The sequence below is a fragment of the Aspergillus foveolatus genome (genome assembly GCF_047715535.1).
Source record: "Aspergillus foveolatus strain CBS 279.81 unplaced genomic scaffold BDW70scaffold_193, whole genome shotgun sequence".
Classification (NCBI taxonomy): domain Eukaryota; kingdom Fungi; phylum Ascomycota; class Eurotiomycetes; order Eurotiales; family Aspergillaceae; genus Aspergillus; species Aspergillus foveolatus.
This window is the reverse complement of record NW_027396257.1, coordinates 1-14279: the sequence shown is the minus strand read 5'-3', so window position 1 is coordinate 14279 and position 14279 is coordinate 1. Positions and strand designations below refer to the sequence as shown.

General features: G+C 49.2%; 5 protein-coding genes across 5 annotated transcripts; 2 read left to right on the top strand and 3 right to left on the bottom strand.

Annotated features, from left to right (window-relative positions):
- Positions 1–888: 888 nt before the first annotated feature.
- BDW70DRAFT_167500 (MBL fold metallo-hydrolase) lies at positions 889–1804 on the bottom strand (the record flags this gene model as incomplete). Its single annotated transcript, XM_073742241.1, has 1 exon — positions 889–1804. The coding sequence occupies exon 1, from the start codon at positions 1696–1698 to the stop codon at positions 889–891; it is 810 nt and encodes a 269-aa protein (XP_073590632.1). The 5' UTR covers positions 1699–1804.
- Positions 1805–5147: 3343 nt separating this feature from the next.
- On the bottom strand, positions 5148–6322 carry BDW70DRAFT_167499 (arrestin C-terminal domain-containing protein; the record flags this gene model as incomplete). Its single annotated transcript, XM_073742240.1, has 5 exons — positions 5148–5225; positions 5337–5771; positions 5835–6135; positions 6194–6259; positions 6294–6322. The coding sequence occupies 5 exons, from the start codon at positions 6320–6322 to the stop codon at positions 5148–5150; spliced, it is 909 nt and encodes a 302-aa protein (XP_073590631.1).
- A 1170-nt stretch (positions 6323–7492) lies between these two features.
- BDW70DRAFT_36398 (beta-mannosidase mndA) lies at positions 7493–10991 on the bottom strand. Its single transcript, XM_073743847.1, has 4 exons — positions 10338–10991; positions 10283–10289; positions 10155–10235; positions 7493–10108 (listed from the first exon to the last, which is right to left on the bottom strand). Exons 1-4 carry the CDS (start codon positions 10516–10518, stop codon positions 7594–7596), a joined length of 2784 nt encoding a protein of 927 aa, XP_073590630.1. The 5' UTR covers positions 10519–10991; the 3' UTR covers positions 7493–7593.
- A 78-nt stretch (positions 10992–11069) lies between these two features.
- On the top strand, positions 11070–12206 carry BDW70DRAFT_145850 (class I SAM-dependent methyltransferase). The gene is made up of 2 exons (XM_073738491.1): positions 11070–11297; positions 11362–12206. Exons 1-2 carry the CDS (start codon positions 11114–11116, stop codon positions 12120–12122), a joined length of 945 nt encoding a protein of 314 aa, XP_073590629.1. The 5' UTR covers positions 11070–11113; the 3' UTR covers positions 12123–12206.
- Positions 12207–12626: 420 nt separating this feature from the next.
- Positions 12627–14129, top strand: BDW70DRAFT_154657 (uncharacterized protein; the record flags this gene model as incomplete). The annotated part of the gene is made up of 2 exons (XM_073739899.1): positions 12627–13067; positions 13122–14129. 2 exons carry the CDS (start codon positions 12627–12629, stop codon positions 14127–14129), a joined length of 1449 nt encoding a protein of 482 aa, XP_073590628.1.
- Positions 14130–14279: the final 150 nt, after the last annotated feature.

Here is a 14279-nt window from a genome sequence, read left to right as displayed (position 1 = left end):
CTACGAGGCCGCAATTCCGAGGCTGTACACTGGTGTTGCAGAGACCTTTTAGAACCAGGTTGAGGGCATGGCCGACAACCAAGATCCAGGCCATATCCTGTGACAACACTGGCCTATTCAGTGTAATAATATTTTTCCTTTTCTTTTTTTTTTTTTTTCTATTTTTTTTTTTACAAGAATTAGTTGTCAGGCTGAGTAATAGAGAACCAAATAAGTTCTAGAAATTATTGGTTATAGAAGCAGGCATAGTTATATAAAATCGGCTTAATACTGCAGCTGCCCCAGTATCCGCCAGGACACTATAGCATCCTGAACAGTCATTGCAATGCTCTCCCGAAGACAAACTTCATCTGATGCTAATATATTTCCTGTATATTTAGGTCCTCTGCCACTAAATATCTATACTATATACTACCGATACTAGAACCAGGAAATATGAGATTTTCAAACGTTGACCTCTATTTAATACATATCATTTTCCTGGATCTCAAGGTGCGCTGTGGAAGGGCTGGTTTCAATGCTGAATACAGCACCTTACTTCACCCTGCGACAGGCCCATGTAAGACGATACTGGAGTAGGAACCAAACCCTAATTCTGTCGAATGCACCACTAATACTTTTTTTTCTAATAGAGAAAGGGGAGTTGGGGAAGAACTCGGCGCCTATGGCAGGATCAGACGCGAAGCTTTGCTACAGCACGATCGGGACGATAATCAGCACGGTAATACGTGCTATTATTTTTTTGCCTTGAGAAGCTGCAGCTCCGCATACACTGCTGTACAAGGAATTGGCACTGCCTACAGCACTATACCGTGGCTCGAAAGACTCTTTTCCCTCCTTGTGCCGTGGTAAATCTGCACGACTTGTTTATACCAAAGCATCAATCAATCAGAGAACTGTCACCGGCCTCCCAGGTTCAAGCCAGCACACCTGCTCATGAATTCCTTCTTCCCGGAACACCTGACGCAGCTCCTCCCCAAACTGCGTGAAATGATGCCACGACTCGTAATGCATAGGAACGAGGTAATCCGCCCTGATATCGCGGAAGAGTTTAGCAGCCTGCTTGCCATCCATAGTTATCTGATAGCGCGGGCTACTGACGTCTCCTACATCCGTAGGCGCATGCGCATTCCCCAGATTCAGGATCGCAGCGCAGATGTGGAACCGCTCTGCTATCTGCTCCAGGCCCAGTTCGGGGACATGCACCGTGTCCCCAGAGAAGTAGATTGCGTTAGGGAGGCCGTCGCGGCCACAGCCGAAGTCATCGGCTGTTATAATAAAACCACTGCACTCGCCTCCAATGACATGCTTGGTGGGCGTGCCGATAACGGTAAATTTTTTACCGGCTATTGGGATATGCAGCTTCTCCCAGGGTTTGAAGCCGTGGACGCCTGGCCGCGGGGAGAGGTTCTTTGCACCGTCAGTGGTGGTGAAAACTAGCCGACCGTCTAGGAGCCGGCGGCCGAGATCGTCGAGATTGTCGACGTGGTCTTCGTGGCTGAGGAGGATGGCGTCGATGACGGGCAGTTGGTCTAAGCGGAGGGCAGGATCGTCGTCCACGACAAGGGATAAATCATCAGTGATTGAAAAAGAGGACCCAGCAGGAGAAAAGAATGGATCAGTGAGCATGTTGACTCCATTTATCTCGAGGATGGCGGTCGCTGTGCCAATGTGCGTGATTTTGAGACTGGGAGACATAGAGGTAGTATCTAAACAGCTTTTGGAGAATTTGAACACCTTTGACTCGCCTAAGCTAGTTTCCTGTCTTTATATGTTGAACAGGCATTGTGGCGATGTGGTCAGTACATGATTACGGGAGAAGTTATAAATCATATTGGCGTTGGATTAGAAAGAATCTGCTTCATAAAGCCTCTGTACTGCAATCCTCGGCATCCCGCTCCCGGCATCCCGCCCGTCGGCATCCCACCGCGAAAGCATATGCTATTATGGCTAGACAGTTAAGAAGGGACCTACTGTCTGCCGGTTCTCCTGGAGGCACCTAACTCCTGTGCCACTCCGACACTTACTGGCGTTGAATATCTGCCATATTGATGTTACTCTTTGTCCCTAATTTCTGGAAGCTGCCTTCGACCGTAAAAAAAATGTAGAGATATCTCATCTCCTGGATCAAAAACTGTGGAACACTGGTTCGCTCGGTCCTTATCTCAGGGACTCTATCATAGAATGTGACCCGCAAAGGAGGTTCAGCAGAAGGCTACAAGGGCTAGGAAAGACGTACTTGGGAGATTGGTGTATATATCTCTTGATCTGGAGGGTCCACGGGTGATGTCCGGGACAAACTGCTGGATGAGGAGTTGTAGGGGAAGCTCTTATCGACTTCATTTTTTTTTTCCAGTTCGATAGATGTGTCCAACGGGTAAAGCTCGCTCACTGAGCCGGGTCTAGCGGTAATTGGACAGGACGTACAAACGTATGCATCTCGAATACAGCGTTTGAGCTTGTCAGCATGACTCAACTGGAACCCGTCACTTATTGATCATCCAAACATGAACCGGCAAAGGACGCCAGTTCACAAACGACCAGCACATATTGAAGAGTTGGCCGCACTATTGTGTCCGCCAACATGGGTACCAACTGTGAGGGCTTGTACTCGATACCGTTTTTCCAGCACAATTAATCCCAAGGAGGCTTCAGGAGTACTGAGGTAGACTAGTCATGGTTCGCTCAATCTGCAAGGAGCAACGAAACCTACAGGAAAATAACACTCGCAATGCAGACGGACAAAACAGGTCCAGCAGAATCAATCCAAGCACAATGTACAGGGGAGACAACCATTTGAGGAGAACCCAGCTCAAGAGCTAGTATGAATTATGACTTACATCTTCCTCTGACTGGATAAGCACCACTAAGAGATATCGCTGGCTGAGATAGCCCGTCATATTTAGCTATCTCCTTCATCAGGTCACGCTCGTGGTCTGAGTAGTGCAAGTTCCTTCCCGGTACTAGCAGACATTAACGCTACTCTCATGCCGCCGGGAGGTAGTGCAGTACTACTTCTTTTGATACACATATTTAACGGTATTGGGGATTAAAGGTGACCAACAATCTCTCATAGCAATAGGGGAATCCCATGGCCGGCTTCCCTAGGTTGCCCCTTGCCCTCAGAATTAGATAAATTAGGAATGTTGGCTTTTATCACAGGAAGCTATAATGCCGAACCTTTTGGTTTACTATATGATAACTGAGCCCCTGACTGCTACGGTTTTTATTGGTGAGTTCTCCATTGCGCGAGCAATTAGTCGGCGTGTTGTTATCAACCTTGAAGAAGAGATATGCCAAACTCGGGCTCTTCTTAAGTGGTTGTAGAAAAGTCGGTATGTCATCTGCCGGGCCCGTTGTCTGCATCACCAAACCAAGAAATACAAATAGGGCAAAGAGCCGATCTGATGCAAAACAATAGTTATACTTATTATGACGCGACATGACTGCAACCAATAGCTTTGTCGAGTCTTGACATCACCATTAGATCAGTCCACCTGTCGCCACCGATTTCTGTTCTGGTATATAGAGTACGCCAACAGATAATACCTTATCTCTTTCACCCAAAGTATAACAATCTCTTTCATCCAATGTATAACACTGTGAGGTTTGCAATTGCCTGTATACCTAGTGAATGTCAAAGAAATTCATTGAGAAAGTTACTATGTCTCGACAAGAACAACAAGGAGATCGATTCCGGGGGATATCGCCAATGACGGACAGCAACAATATGGATCTGCGAGAAGAGTCTCAGATCCAAGTTCCGGCCGCGGCAGCAACATATACGTCTGCATCACAGTCCCGCAGCCACAGGCCGAGTATAACTTCCGAGGGAGTCACAATGGAGGGTCTGTATGCGGCCGTTGCTGGTCAAGAAAGGCGAAGATATTCAACTATGGACGACGACTCAGATATTTGGGACGTGCCGAGTGATGTACCCAGTCCGCGATGAGCGAATATTGGCCTTGCTTCTTGCTCTTTGAAGTCGTTCTTGTCCTGAAACATTTTTTTTCTTTGCCGTCCGCCTGGATGTTACTGCCTTACTCGTAGCCATACTGGATGGGAGTATGTGCCAACATCGCCTTCGCACATAAATCAGCTGTTCTCTCTAATTCTGCCACCGTTTACCTTCCAGGGGCATAAGTCAAGGGTCAGGCCTAAGGCTGTCGCTTTCAGACAAAATTTCAGATTTGGTAGGTTGCCGCTAACAGATACCTATGACCTCTTAGATCCTTCATTGATTAGAATTGGAATTCATACACTCACCTGCTTTCTCTTATACCATTATCGTTAGAACGCTGCGTATTACCGTCACCAATTTATATATGTTACAATTATAAGTCCCCTTGTCTACCCAAGTACGACTACAGTAACCAGAAACCCATCTAAGCCAGCTACAATAGCAGTAGACCGTAGAACTGAAATGACCCGAGGCCATGCACGCTTTTCCTCGTTTCGCGAGAGACTCAAGTCGGAGGGGTGGAAATGTCTAAGCCATTTTGAGAGGCTGGCTGCAGCGGCCAGCAAGGCCGTGAATAAAGGTGAAACAAATCATGAAGAGGGTGAGGTCGATGAGATAAACGCCGCCAATGACGGGCAGACGAGGGCTTCAAAGTCCTCTCCAGGTGCATTGCAATTCGAGTATAATTGGTGTCTAGAGGAATGCATTTGCCCAAGAAGACTAAACGGAGATAGTCGAGTTATAGGGCCAGTATAGTCACCAGCTCGCAACGCATAATATTGCGTCGTGCCAGTGCTAGAATCTGATGGCTATAACCAATGCGAAGCATTGGACTCAGTTGCCACTCATTGCTCAAAAATGCCACCGTCACCTCGATCGAAGGATACTTTCACTCCACATATAGAGGCCATCTGCCGGCAATTGGACGGCTACCCGATTTGGCTGACGGAATTGGCGCATACTCTGGGGATGTTTTGGTAATATTTTGATTTGGTATATCTATAATTCGAACTTAGATGGCTAAAAGGAAAATCATTATTCTACTGCAAGGATTGCGATACATGTTAGATTGTCGACATGGAGGGACATAACTTTCCCGGTATACCTGCAAGTTCTGACCCAACAGTATCTATAATTGGGTCTTGGTCACTATCGCTCGTATCAACTGCAACTGAGATTATGCGGTCTAATTGGTGCCGTTCGTAGGCCGGAGGAGATCGATCCTCTTCGGCTTCATGTTTGTGGAGCCTCTGAGGTATGTGGTCTCTTTTGTCCTCAGGTTTCATGTATATATAAAGAGGAATGCTTTCCATAATCTAGTTATGTTTATCTTAGCCTGAGTATCTTGAAAGTTGGATACTGTTCGATAACTCACACTCGTGTTCGATTCCCCGTCCTTGTTCTTCAATTCGGCCTCGATGACAAGCACATGCTCAATCTGAATATTCCTTGAGGAGTAGCTCTGCGAACAAGTACCTTCTCCAGCGGGCAGACGCACTGGCACACTGATCTGCTGAAGATTCATGTCCTCAAGCAGTATTAGACGATCCTCATAGCTGTATTTTTCTTCCACGATGACATGGTGTGCATCTGACGTTATACAATGGATATCATACTGCGCGGCCTGAGTTGCCGTCGCAGTAAAGCAGACTCGATGACGTTCAATCACGCGGACTGTGAGATCCGATAGAGTTACGCCTTCTGATAGCCTGAACCAGCATTCGACCGGGAACGCAGAGCCGTGTGGAACGAGCGTGTCAGGGATGGATAAGTTGTATTCTAGGTCGTGGCTGGAACAGCTTTTGACGGCCTATTATTGCTCGTTAGTATTCTTCTATTCATCGCCAATGGCAGAAAAAAAAAATGGCATTACCTTGGACAACCCTAGCCCAGTACTCAACATGGGGTATCGATGTACCCTCAGTGGCTGTGATATGACCAGGTTGGGCCACATCCAACGAACTACCGATACCTCCACACGGTAGGCATGATACTCATGATTTGGACCTGTAAGTGTGTCATATAGAGCCCCAGGCAGCGGTATTTCAAAGAGGAATTCATAGTCGCCCTTTGGCATCGTGAAAAACTCCCGCATTTTCGAATATGCGATAGTCTGGCTGCGCTCGAAGGTCACTTGCTCCCGGGAGCCGCCCAAGAAGAGCCCGTATTGAGGACTATTCTTCAGTATTAGAGTCACACCAGTCGGATTCTTTGTTTTAATTAAGGACTAACGTCTTCATTATTCCAATAACTCGGACGGTGATGCGTTTGAAGGAGGCGGCGCGGGTCAGAGACAGGCTGAACCGCCCGGTGGCGCAGGGAGGCGGCTCACTGTGCTGTTCTGAGTAAAAAAATATACATGATTTATGTAGGCTTCGTAGTACGGTCAGCAATAGGCTATGGCAGAGATCCTGGTGATGTCCTACTGGAGATGGCAGTTCGATATGTCTTTTCTGGCCAGCATTGCCGTCTTGAAGTGCTCTTTCTTGATGTGAGGAAGAAAAGTTGACAACGAAATACCTCTTTTGACCCAGGTCGTGCAAAGAGTGATATTTGATGGGCTCCTTTATGGTCCTTCTACGTGGCTGTCCATCGCTATCTTATAGCTTTCGTAGGGCTGGTGGGCACAACTTCCTATTATAGTAACGGTGCCGCCTTTATCCCAAAGCGTACTTACCGGTGCCATCAGGGTTGCGGATGCAGTTCCTTTTTCAGCTTGCCGCCACGTTCTTGATTGACACCGGTCGATTATATCGATTTGACTTCTAGTGAATCATATCATCTACTCACTACCATTAACATGCTCGTCGTGGTAGTGCGCCGCTTCTCTGGACTCAGAGTTAGGGCTTCTCTTGTGCCTGGCTGAGGAATTTGCCCTATTTGGCAAGCCGCTCCACTCCTCAGCCAACGCTCAGGCCCACGGCGATGATATACTCTCAGGCCCAGCGAGAAACCAGCCAAGCCATCAACTAGGGTAAGGTAATGTTAAGAGAAGAGAAATTAGTCAGTAATGCAGTGGGAGGTCTGAATTAAATCGGGGAGCACCTGGGTTACCTACGATGTTCTGGACGGATTATACCGCTACTGACGCTTATAAGTATATTATTAAAAGACTGCGAAAGGTCGTCGAGCAAGAACGTCATTACTCCTGCAACAGCCGAAGAGGTTTAATAAAGCCATTCTAGCTTCATATTCAATTCTATCAGCTTCTCCATCTCGCACTCATACACTCTTCCTGATGTTATCGAACATTAAAGTTGCGGTTTCTTAGTATGCCTGCTCGCTCTTTATGGTCTGCCCCTAGCCACTCGAAGTGCACAAAGGAAGGTAGAATCTTTCAACATATAAGAGTCTATAGATAGAATATTGGTTCAAGCGGTAGGTCGACATAGCATCATGCAGGTCATGGATCCAGCCATCAAGAATGATATGCACGGGCTTGCAATGGATACCGATCTCGGTTGACGGGAATAGTCATCAAATAGTAGTAAAATCAGAAGTTCATATTGTCGATCGTATGCCTAGGTAGAGCTGATATCAGAATGTTTTTCTGAGTGTCGTCTTGGTTCCTCATTTCTTCTTTTGCCTAGCTGTAGCTACCCAAGCCGGTCAGTGACCACTCCCAGCGCCCGCTACCTACTCTTCTGATCCCAGAGGCTCCGAACTGTAATTTCCGACTGCCACTCCCAGTCCCCATCCTCAGACCCATCCTGAACCACAAACTGAACCTTCTTCTTCTGCCCAGGGAATAGTGGGAATGCGTTCTCCGTGAAGTAACCTACCAGCCCAGCCGGATAGTCAAGCCATGTATAAAGTGACACGCCGGATTTTGCCTCAACTGTAAACATTCTGGACTGCGCGTCGTATGAGAGCTCGAGACCGGGATCGACCAGTTTCAGGTCCTTTGGAAACGACGGCGTGAAGTAGTTTTCGTGCGTCAGCGAAGTCTTGACTGCAGCATTTGGGAGATTTCCTTGGCTGGAGAGTGAAAGAGTAAGGATTGAGTTCCTTGTGTCTGGTAGGTTCAGGTCATGGATATTGGTGCTGTAAATCTTTGTTGTGTTTATCGCTCCAACAGTAAATGGAATTTCTGTGGGTGTGCCGGCATTGTCGGTAACCTGCTCCCCAGAGAGATTTAACCATTTTAGATTCACAGTGCCAGACGCACTTTCCCATAGATCCGCGGTAACGTATATCTCCAGATCACCCGTAGTGTAGTTCCAGAACGGAGAAACAATAATAGGCTGGTAGACATCTCGCGCAACGTAATGCAGGACCTTCCATCGACCGTCGTACTCAATCCCAGCCCACGTCGGTCCCTGCCAGATATCCTCCAGCTGCCAATAAAGCGATCCCAATTGCCGCTCAGGCATCCCGCTCCCCCTTCGGTAGAACTGTATTTGGGACTTGTAGAAATCGGCCTGGAAGAGTTGCGTTGCGAGGCACCAGGCACTGAAGTTCGCCACCGAGTCTGGATTGTCAGGGATAGGGTAGTAGCGTTCCACGCCCAGCGTCATCTCCGCCATGCCCCGGGACGAGTTTTCGGTTCGGCCGTACCCTTCGGACGTATAATGTCGGTTGTGAATGACGACTGTGGTGCTGTTGAAATACAAATCTTCTGCGTCGACAACTTGCTGCCATGTCTGGAGGCTGGGCATGCTATGAAAGCCGAATTCGTTGGCGAAGCGTCCTACCGGGTAGATCGAGTAGTCGAATGAGACGGTCGTGTCGTAGTTGTAGTAGTCTGTGTCACCATAGTATGCACCCGGTTCACCGTTCTCGTACCGTTCAGTCATGGGGACAGAGGCGGAGAGATTGACACTTAGGTACCCTTCCGTTGTGCTGCTAGGGGAGTATGATATTGAGCGGGTATTCTCATACACGAGCGGTAGGATGAGACTGATGTATAGCTTTTCATACTCGGCGAGATACTTCGGATAGTTGTCCGGATCGGCCTCCCGAGTTTGTGGGAGCATCAAACTCTCGATTTCGTTTCCTCCGGCCCATAAAGCAAGTGACGGATGGTGGTTCACTCTCCGCACGTTATAAACTACCTCCTGAGCAACATTGTCCAGGAAATTTTCATCCACAGGGTACATAGAGTCACTAAATTGGAACTCGCTCCATAGCAAGATCCCCCGCTCATCGGCCAGGTCATAAATAAAGTCTGGGAGGTACGCGCCCGATGACCAAATCCGCAGCATGTTCTGATTGCCGGCGACCACGGCATCGAGTAACCGAGTCATCTTCTCCTTGGTAACTCGAGGCCAGAATGTGTCAGGCGGAATGAAATTAGAGCCCTTCGCGTAAAACTCCTTCCCATTGACCTCAAAGTGCCAATTCGCGCCAGGCGCAATGCCCTGGGATAACTGGGTGGCCGTGATATTGCGCTGGTTGAGAAAGATAGTCCGAAACCCAGTTCGCTTGGTGATGCGTGCTACCTCTTCCGTTTCATTGCAAACGGTTATTGTAACGTTGTAGAGGTTCTGAGCTCCAAGACCTGATGGCCACCATAGCTTAGGAGATGCGTCCTTGAGCGTCGTCACTCCGGTTATCGAGGTCCCAGTCACGGTAACAGAGTCGGAAATTTGGCCCGCGAGTACATCACCAGACTCGAGCTCCTTGATTTCGATGAAAAGTCGAGGTTCTGCTGGAAGACGACCTATAAAATCAATACTAGCATTGACAATCCAGGGTCGGTTCTGGTCAGGCGGGAGATGATTGATATTTCCCTGTCTGTAAAAATCGAGGTCCGTATTCAAAACATGAATAGGCGCTGTCTCCTCAAGCTGGACGACATACGCCGGTTTCCATGGTCCACAAGGAGCAAACGCAGGGCCCCAATCCCAGCCAAAATCGGACTGTTGCTTGCGCATGAGCCAGCGGTTGGGCAGCTGAGCAGTCAGTTGGACAGGCCATACGGGTGTCTTTGGGTCTGCCGCAATTGCGTTTACAGTGTTCGGGGCGCTTGCGAAATCTATTTGGACCACGGGCTCCCCTGTACATTCCTTCAGGGCTGAGGAGACGTCAAAGGCATACTGTCGGAATTGGTTGTTGGTAGAAGCGATATTGTGGCCGCAGAAGGTGACAGTAGCGAACGTGTCCAAGCCTTCGAACACCAGCCAGGTAGACTCATATTCTTCAAGCCTGTTAAATGTTAGATTGGCCGATCGGTAACGAGACGGTTCCTTACAGATCAGGAATAGGATCACTTGTATATGTCCAGTTCGCCTGGGCAATCCATTGAAGATCAATCTCATTCAAGCCATAATAGCTGGGCAATTTCAGCAACTAATTATTCAGTGGTGCGTCAGAACCTACGGATCGTCTTTTTTCGTCAGTAAGATAGGAAATTGACAGAGACGAACACGCTTACCAATCACGCCTGCATTGAGCAGGTCCAGATGCGCTTGGGAAGGCAGAGAAGCCGGCACTGTGCTATTGAGGGCTGAACTAGAAAGAGTCCATTTCACATTACTCAGACTGACATGTCGTCCGGATCCAGTGGTTATATTGGAAGCTAGGACGGCTTGCGTTGCTATGCCACGAAAATGCATCCTCGATGTTCATGCTATAGTACGGAACACAATAGATCGGACCAGACTTCTTGGCTTACAGGCCAAGAATATATAGTGAGCGAGGCTTCATATGGGAGGGAGATCCGGAGAAGGCCGTGTTAGAAGAGGAAAAGCATCGGAGACCAACAGAGGAAGTTTTCCCTTGCGTCACCTGTACTCCAAGAGCACTGCAGCAAAGAGGGGGTGGACGAATGGCTGTACGCATGCGACTGACCGTTGCAGCTCCGCAGACCACGGAAGGCCGATCATGCTCAGGAATGGAATGTAGTAGATCTCGGAGTCTCCGAAAGGCTGAGTATGCCGCTGCCGACACCAGAGAACAGTAGAGTCATAGTGCGGCACATACTCAACTAAGACTTCAGATCATTAGAGACGGATTGGGATTGCGAAGCTGTGCGGGAGGGTGGTTGTGATGGTGGATGTGAGAGCGATGCCTGACACAGGGAGTTAATGCCTGAGGCCACAAACAATTTCCTCCGCGTTGGTAGCTCGGCCCATCCTTGCAGAGACTCAACATCTATCCATCAACAGTTTTCTTCCTCTCAACCACGACTACCGTCTAGAAACACACATAATGTCTCGCAGATCATTATGGGGGAGCCTAAGGTTCGCCTCTAAAAGCCAATTCGCTGTTTCCGAAGCTCAATACCGCTGCTTTTCCTGCTCCTTGCGGACCCAGAACCAGTCCAAGTCTGACAAGGACCGAATGACACACTTTGGCTTTACGAATGTACCGGAGCACGAGAAAGAGTCAATGGGTACGTTCCTCGCGAATCGCGAATCAGCCTTTGAATTATTCGAACTAACTAGAGTAACGTCCAGTCGGTAAGGTCTTCAGCTCGGTTGCCTCATCGTACGATACTATGAACGATCTCATGTCAATGGGTATTCACCGTCTATGGAAAGACCACTTTGTGCGCTCATTAAACCCCGGGTGCGCGCTTCCTTCGCGCGACAGCGACTCAGCTGAGAAGGGCTGGAATATCCTCGACATCGCCGGCGGAACCGGCGATATCGCCTTCCGCATGCTAGACCACGCAACGAACATCAACCACGATTACCACACTCGAGTCAAAATTGCCGATATCAACCCTGATATGCTAGCTGAGGGCAAGAAACGCAGTATCCAGACTCCCTACTACAACTCGGAGCGGCTGTCGTTCATGCAGGGCAATGCGGAGCACATGCCCTCGATCCCGGATAACTCGGTCGACCTCTATACTGTGGTGTTCGGAATCCGCAACTTCACCGATAAGCAGGCGGCACTTGTGGAGGCATACCGCGTATTGAAGCCGGGTGGTGTGTTTGCCTGCATGGAGTTTAGCAAGGTGGACAATCCTTTGTTCAATGCGGTCTACAAGCAGTGGAGTTTTAGCGCCATTCCCTTGATCGGTCAGTTAGTGGCTGGAGACCGTGAGAGCTACCAGTATCTTGTGGAGAGTATCGAGAAATTCCCCAGCCAGGAGGAGTTCAGAGGGATGATCCAGAAAGCTGGGTTCATGATCCCTGGACGAGGATTTGAGAACCTCACTGGCGGTATTGCTGCTATTCACAAGGGCATCAAACCGTTGTCGCGGGCGTAATTGACCTCCAGGTGGGGTTATGTATACTATTCCTTAGAGATGTATTATACAGAGTATGAATTTCATTGTGCATTATCTATCGGATCAGCTCGCCCGAAGGACTATCGTTATCGCCGAGCGGGGGACGGAAAAAAAGATCGACTTTGGCATCAGAATCGCTTCCGATGAGGTGATCTCTACATGTGTCCAGATGGCATGGCCGCACTAATCTTCCCTGAGACTAGCCCTAGAAGAAAAATTACAATAATTGACATGTTCCCCATGCTGTAATTCTTTTTTAAGACCCCGAGCGGATTATCAATCAGCGGTAAATTTCCTTTATCTGGCTGCCATCCGATCGCTCTCCACCGAGTCTCGTCCCGGGCTCTTTAGTATTTGCCCCTCCTCCACTTCTGCCTCCGACGCGCGATTGATTCAGGGCCTTTTCTAGGTCTCCTTCTTTGGGAGGCCAGTCCAGAACCGTTCCCTCTTCTTCACAGCTTGTCCGACAATGCCATCGTGACAATGGGGCACCTTAAGCAGCAGTGCCGCATCCCGCTTGCCTCCGCCATGTCCACTTTAGGCGCATCCACTCCGAATGCTTTCTCGAGACTTCCCATGACCCCTCCAGAGCCTGTGGACAGCGTCCTGGCACCTCCGAATCCTATCTCCAAGGATGCTGCGTCCGTTACCACAGCTGTCCATGTGATTTCGACGGAGCGCGCGGCCCTCGCGCATCTCGAGCGTCTTTACCAGACGGACCAGCTCGCTCAGGAACATCTTTCTCGCGCGGTAGACCAGATCGCAGGGACTATTCGGAATGGAGGAAAACTGGTCTGTTGCGGGGTGGGCAAGAGTGGGAAGATCGCACAGAAACTTGAGGCGACAATGAATAGTTTGGGGATATACAGTACCTTTCTGCATCCGACGGAGGCGTTGCATGGGGACTTGGGAATGATCCGGCCGGTAAGACACTATCTTAGATATTTGAGTTGACAAGGGCTAACTGGGCGTATACAGAACGATACTCTGCTCTTAATCTCCTTCTCCGGACGGACACCTGAACTCCTCCTTCTACTCCCCCATATCCCCCCAACAGTTACCATAGTCGCCCTCACATCCCACCTCCACCCGTCCACATGTCCGCTCCTGTCTTTCCAGCCTCTGAAAAAGGGAATCCTTCTACCAGCGCCCATCCATGAAGACGAAGAGACGTCCATAGGAGTCTGCGCACCGACATCCTCTACGACCGTTGCCTTATCCCTTGGTGACGCTCTAGCTATAGCCACAGCCCGCAAACTTCATACTACTCCCGGACGTGGCCCAGCAGAGGTCTTTAAAAGCTTCCACCCGGGCGGCGCAATCGGAGCTGCGTCCACCGTCTCCACGCCACTGAGCATGAGCCCCTCCAGCACCTCATTGACTTCGCACCCGTCTGACTTTCTCCAAGGACCAGTTCGCCAGCCTCAGCTCCGACATCGGCATGAACGGATAACTCCGTTTTCCGATTCAGGAGTGGAATATCAGGATAGAATGCAGTCCGATTCCGATGCAGAGTCAGAGAAGTCCGTCCCTGCATCTCCACCACCAAACACAATCGCCAACATGATCTCGGTCCCGCTTTCTCGAATTCCAACCGCCTCATCGCCAGCGCCAACTTTAGGAGCGGTTCATAGTAATATCCGCCTCCTCGACATCCTCCTTACAGCAATCCAGCACCCCGACGCAAACTCATGGGTCTTCGTTGCCCCCGACATTCTCATCCCACCACGACAACTCCGTTATCTCTCCTCCAAGGGCTACGTCGACATGGACATATCGTCACTTAATGCTCCATATCTAGCACCGCGAGAGCGCTGGACGTTCATCCCTGACGATTGCACCATTGAGGAAGCAAAGGAGTGGTTTCCGCCTAATGAGCCAAGGCCTGCCAGTGTTGTGGCGGTTGTAAGGGGCCAGGACTCTGAGGATGTTCTGGGCGTGTTTGAGATTGAGGATCTTTGGGGTAGCAACAATGGGAACGACTGACAAGCTAGGTATTGGAGATTTCAATGTTGGTTTTGCCGCCCTTTTCCCTTCTTAGCTTTGTTTCTTGCTCCGATATTTGGGCCACTTCTACTCTGCATATATTATCCGTACATATTTACTTGCGCGCTGGCTCTTTTTTTTTTTTTTTTT

Coding starts and splice junctions, on each gene's coding strand:
- BDW70DRAFT_36398 (XM_073743847.1), bottom strand. CDS start 10,518: ATGCATTTTCGTGGCATAGCAACGCAAGCCGTCCTAGCTTCCAATATA. Junction 10,109..10,154: donor AGTGATCCTATTCCTGATCT/GTAAGGAACCGT, acceptor AACATTTAACAG/GCTTGAAGAATATGAGTCTA.
- BDW70DRAFT_145850 (XM_073738491.1), top strand. CDS start 11,114: ATGTCTCGCAGATCATTATGGGGGAGCCTAAGGTTCGCCTCTAAAAGC. Junction 11,298..11,361: donor GCACGAGAAAGAGTCAATGG/GTACGTTCCTCG, acceptor AGTAACGTCCAG/TCGGTAAGGTCTTCAGCTCG.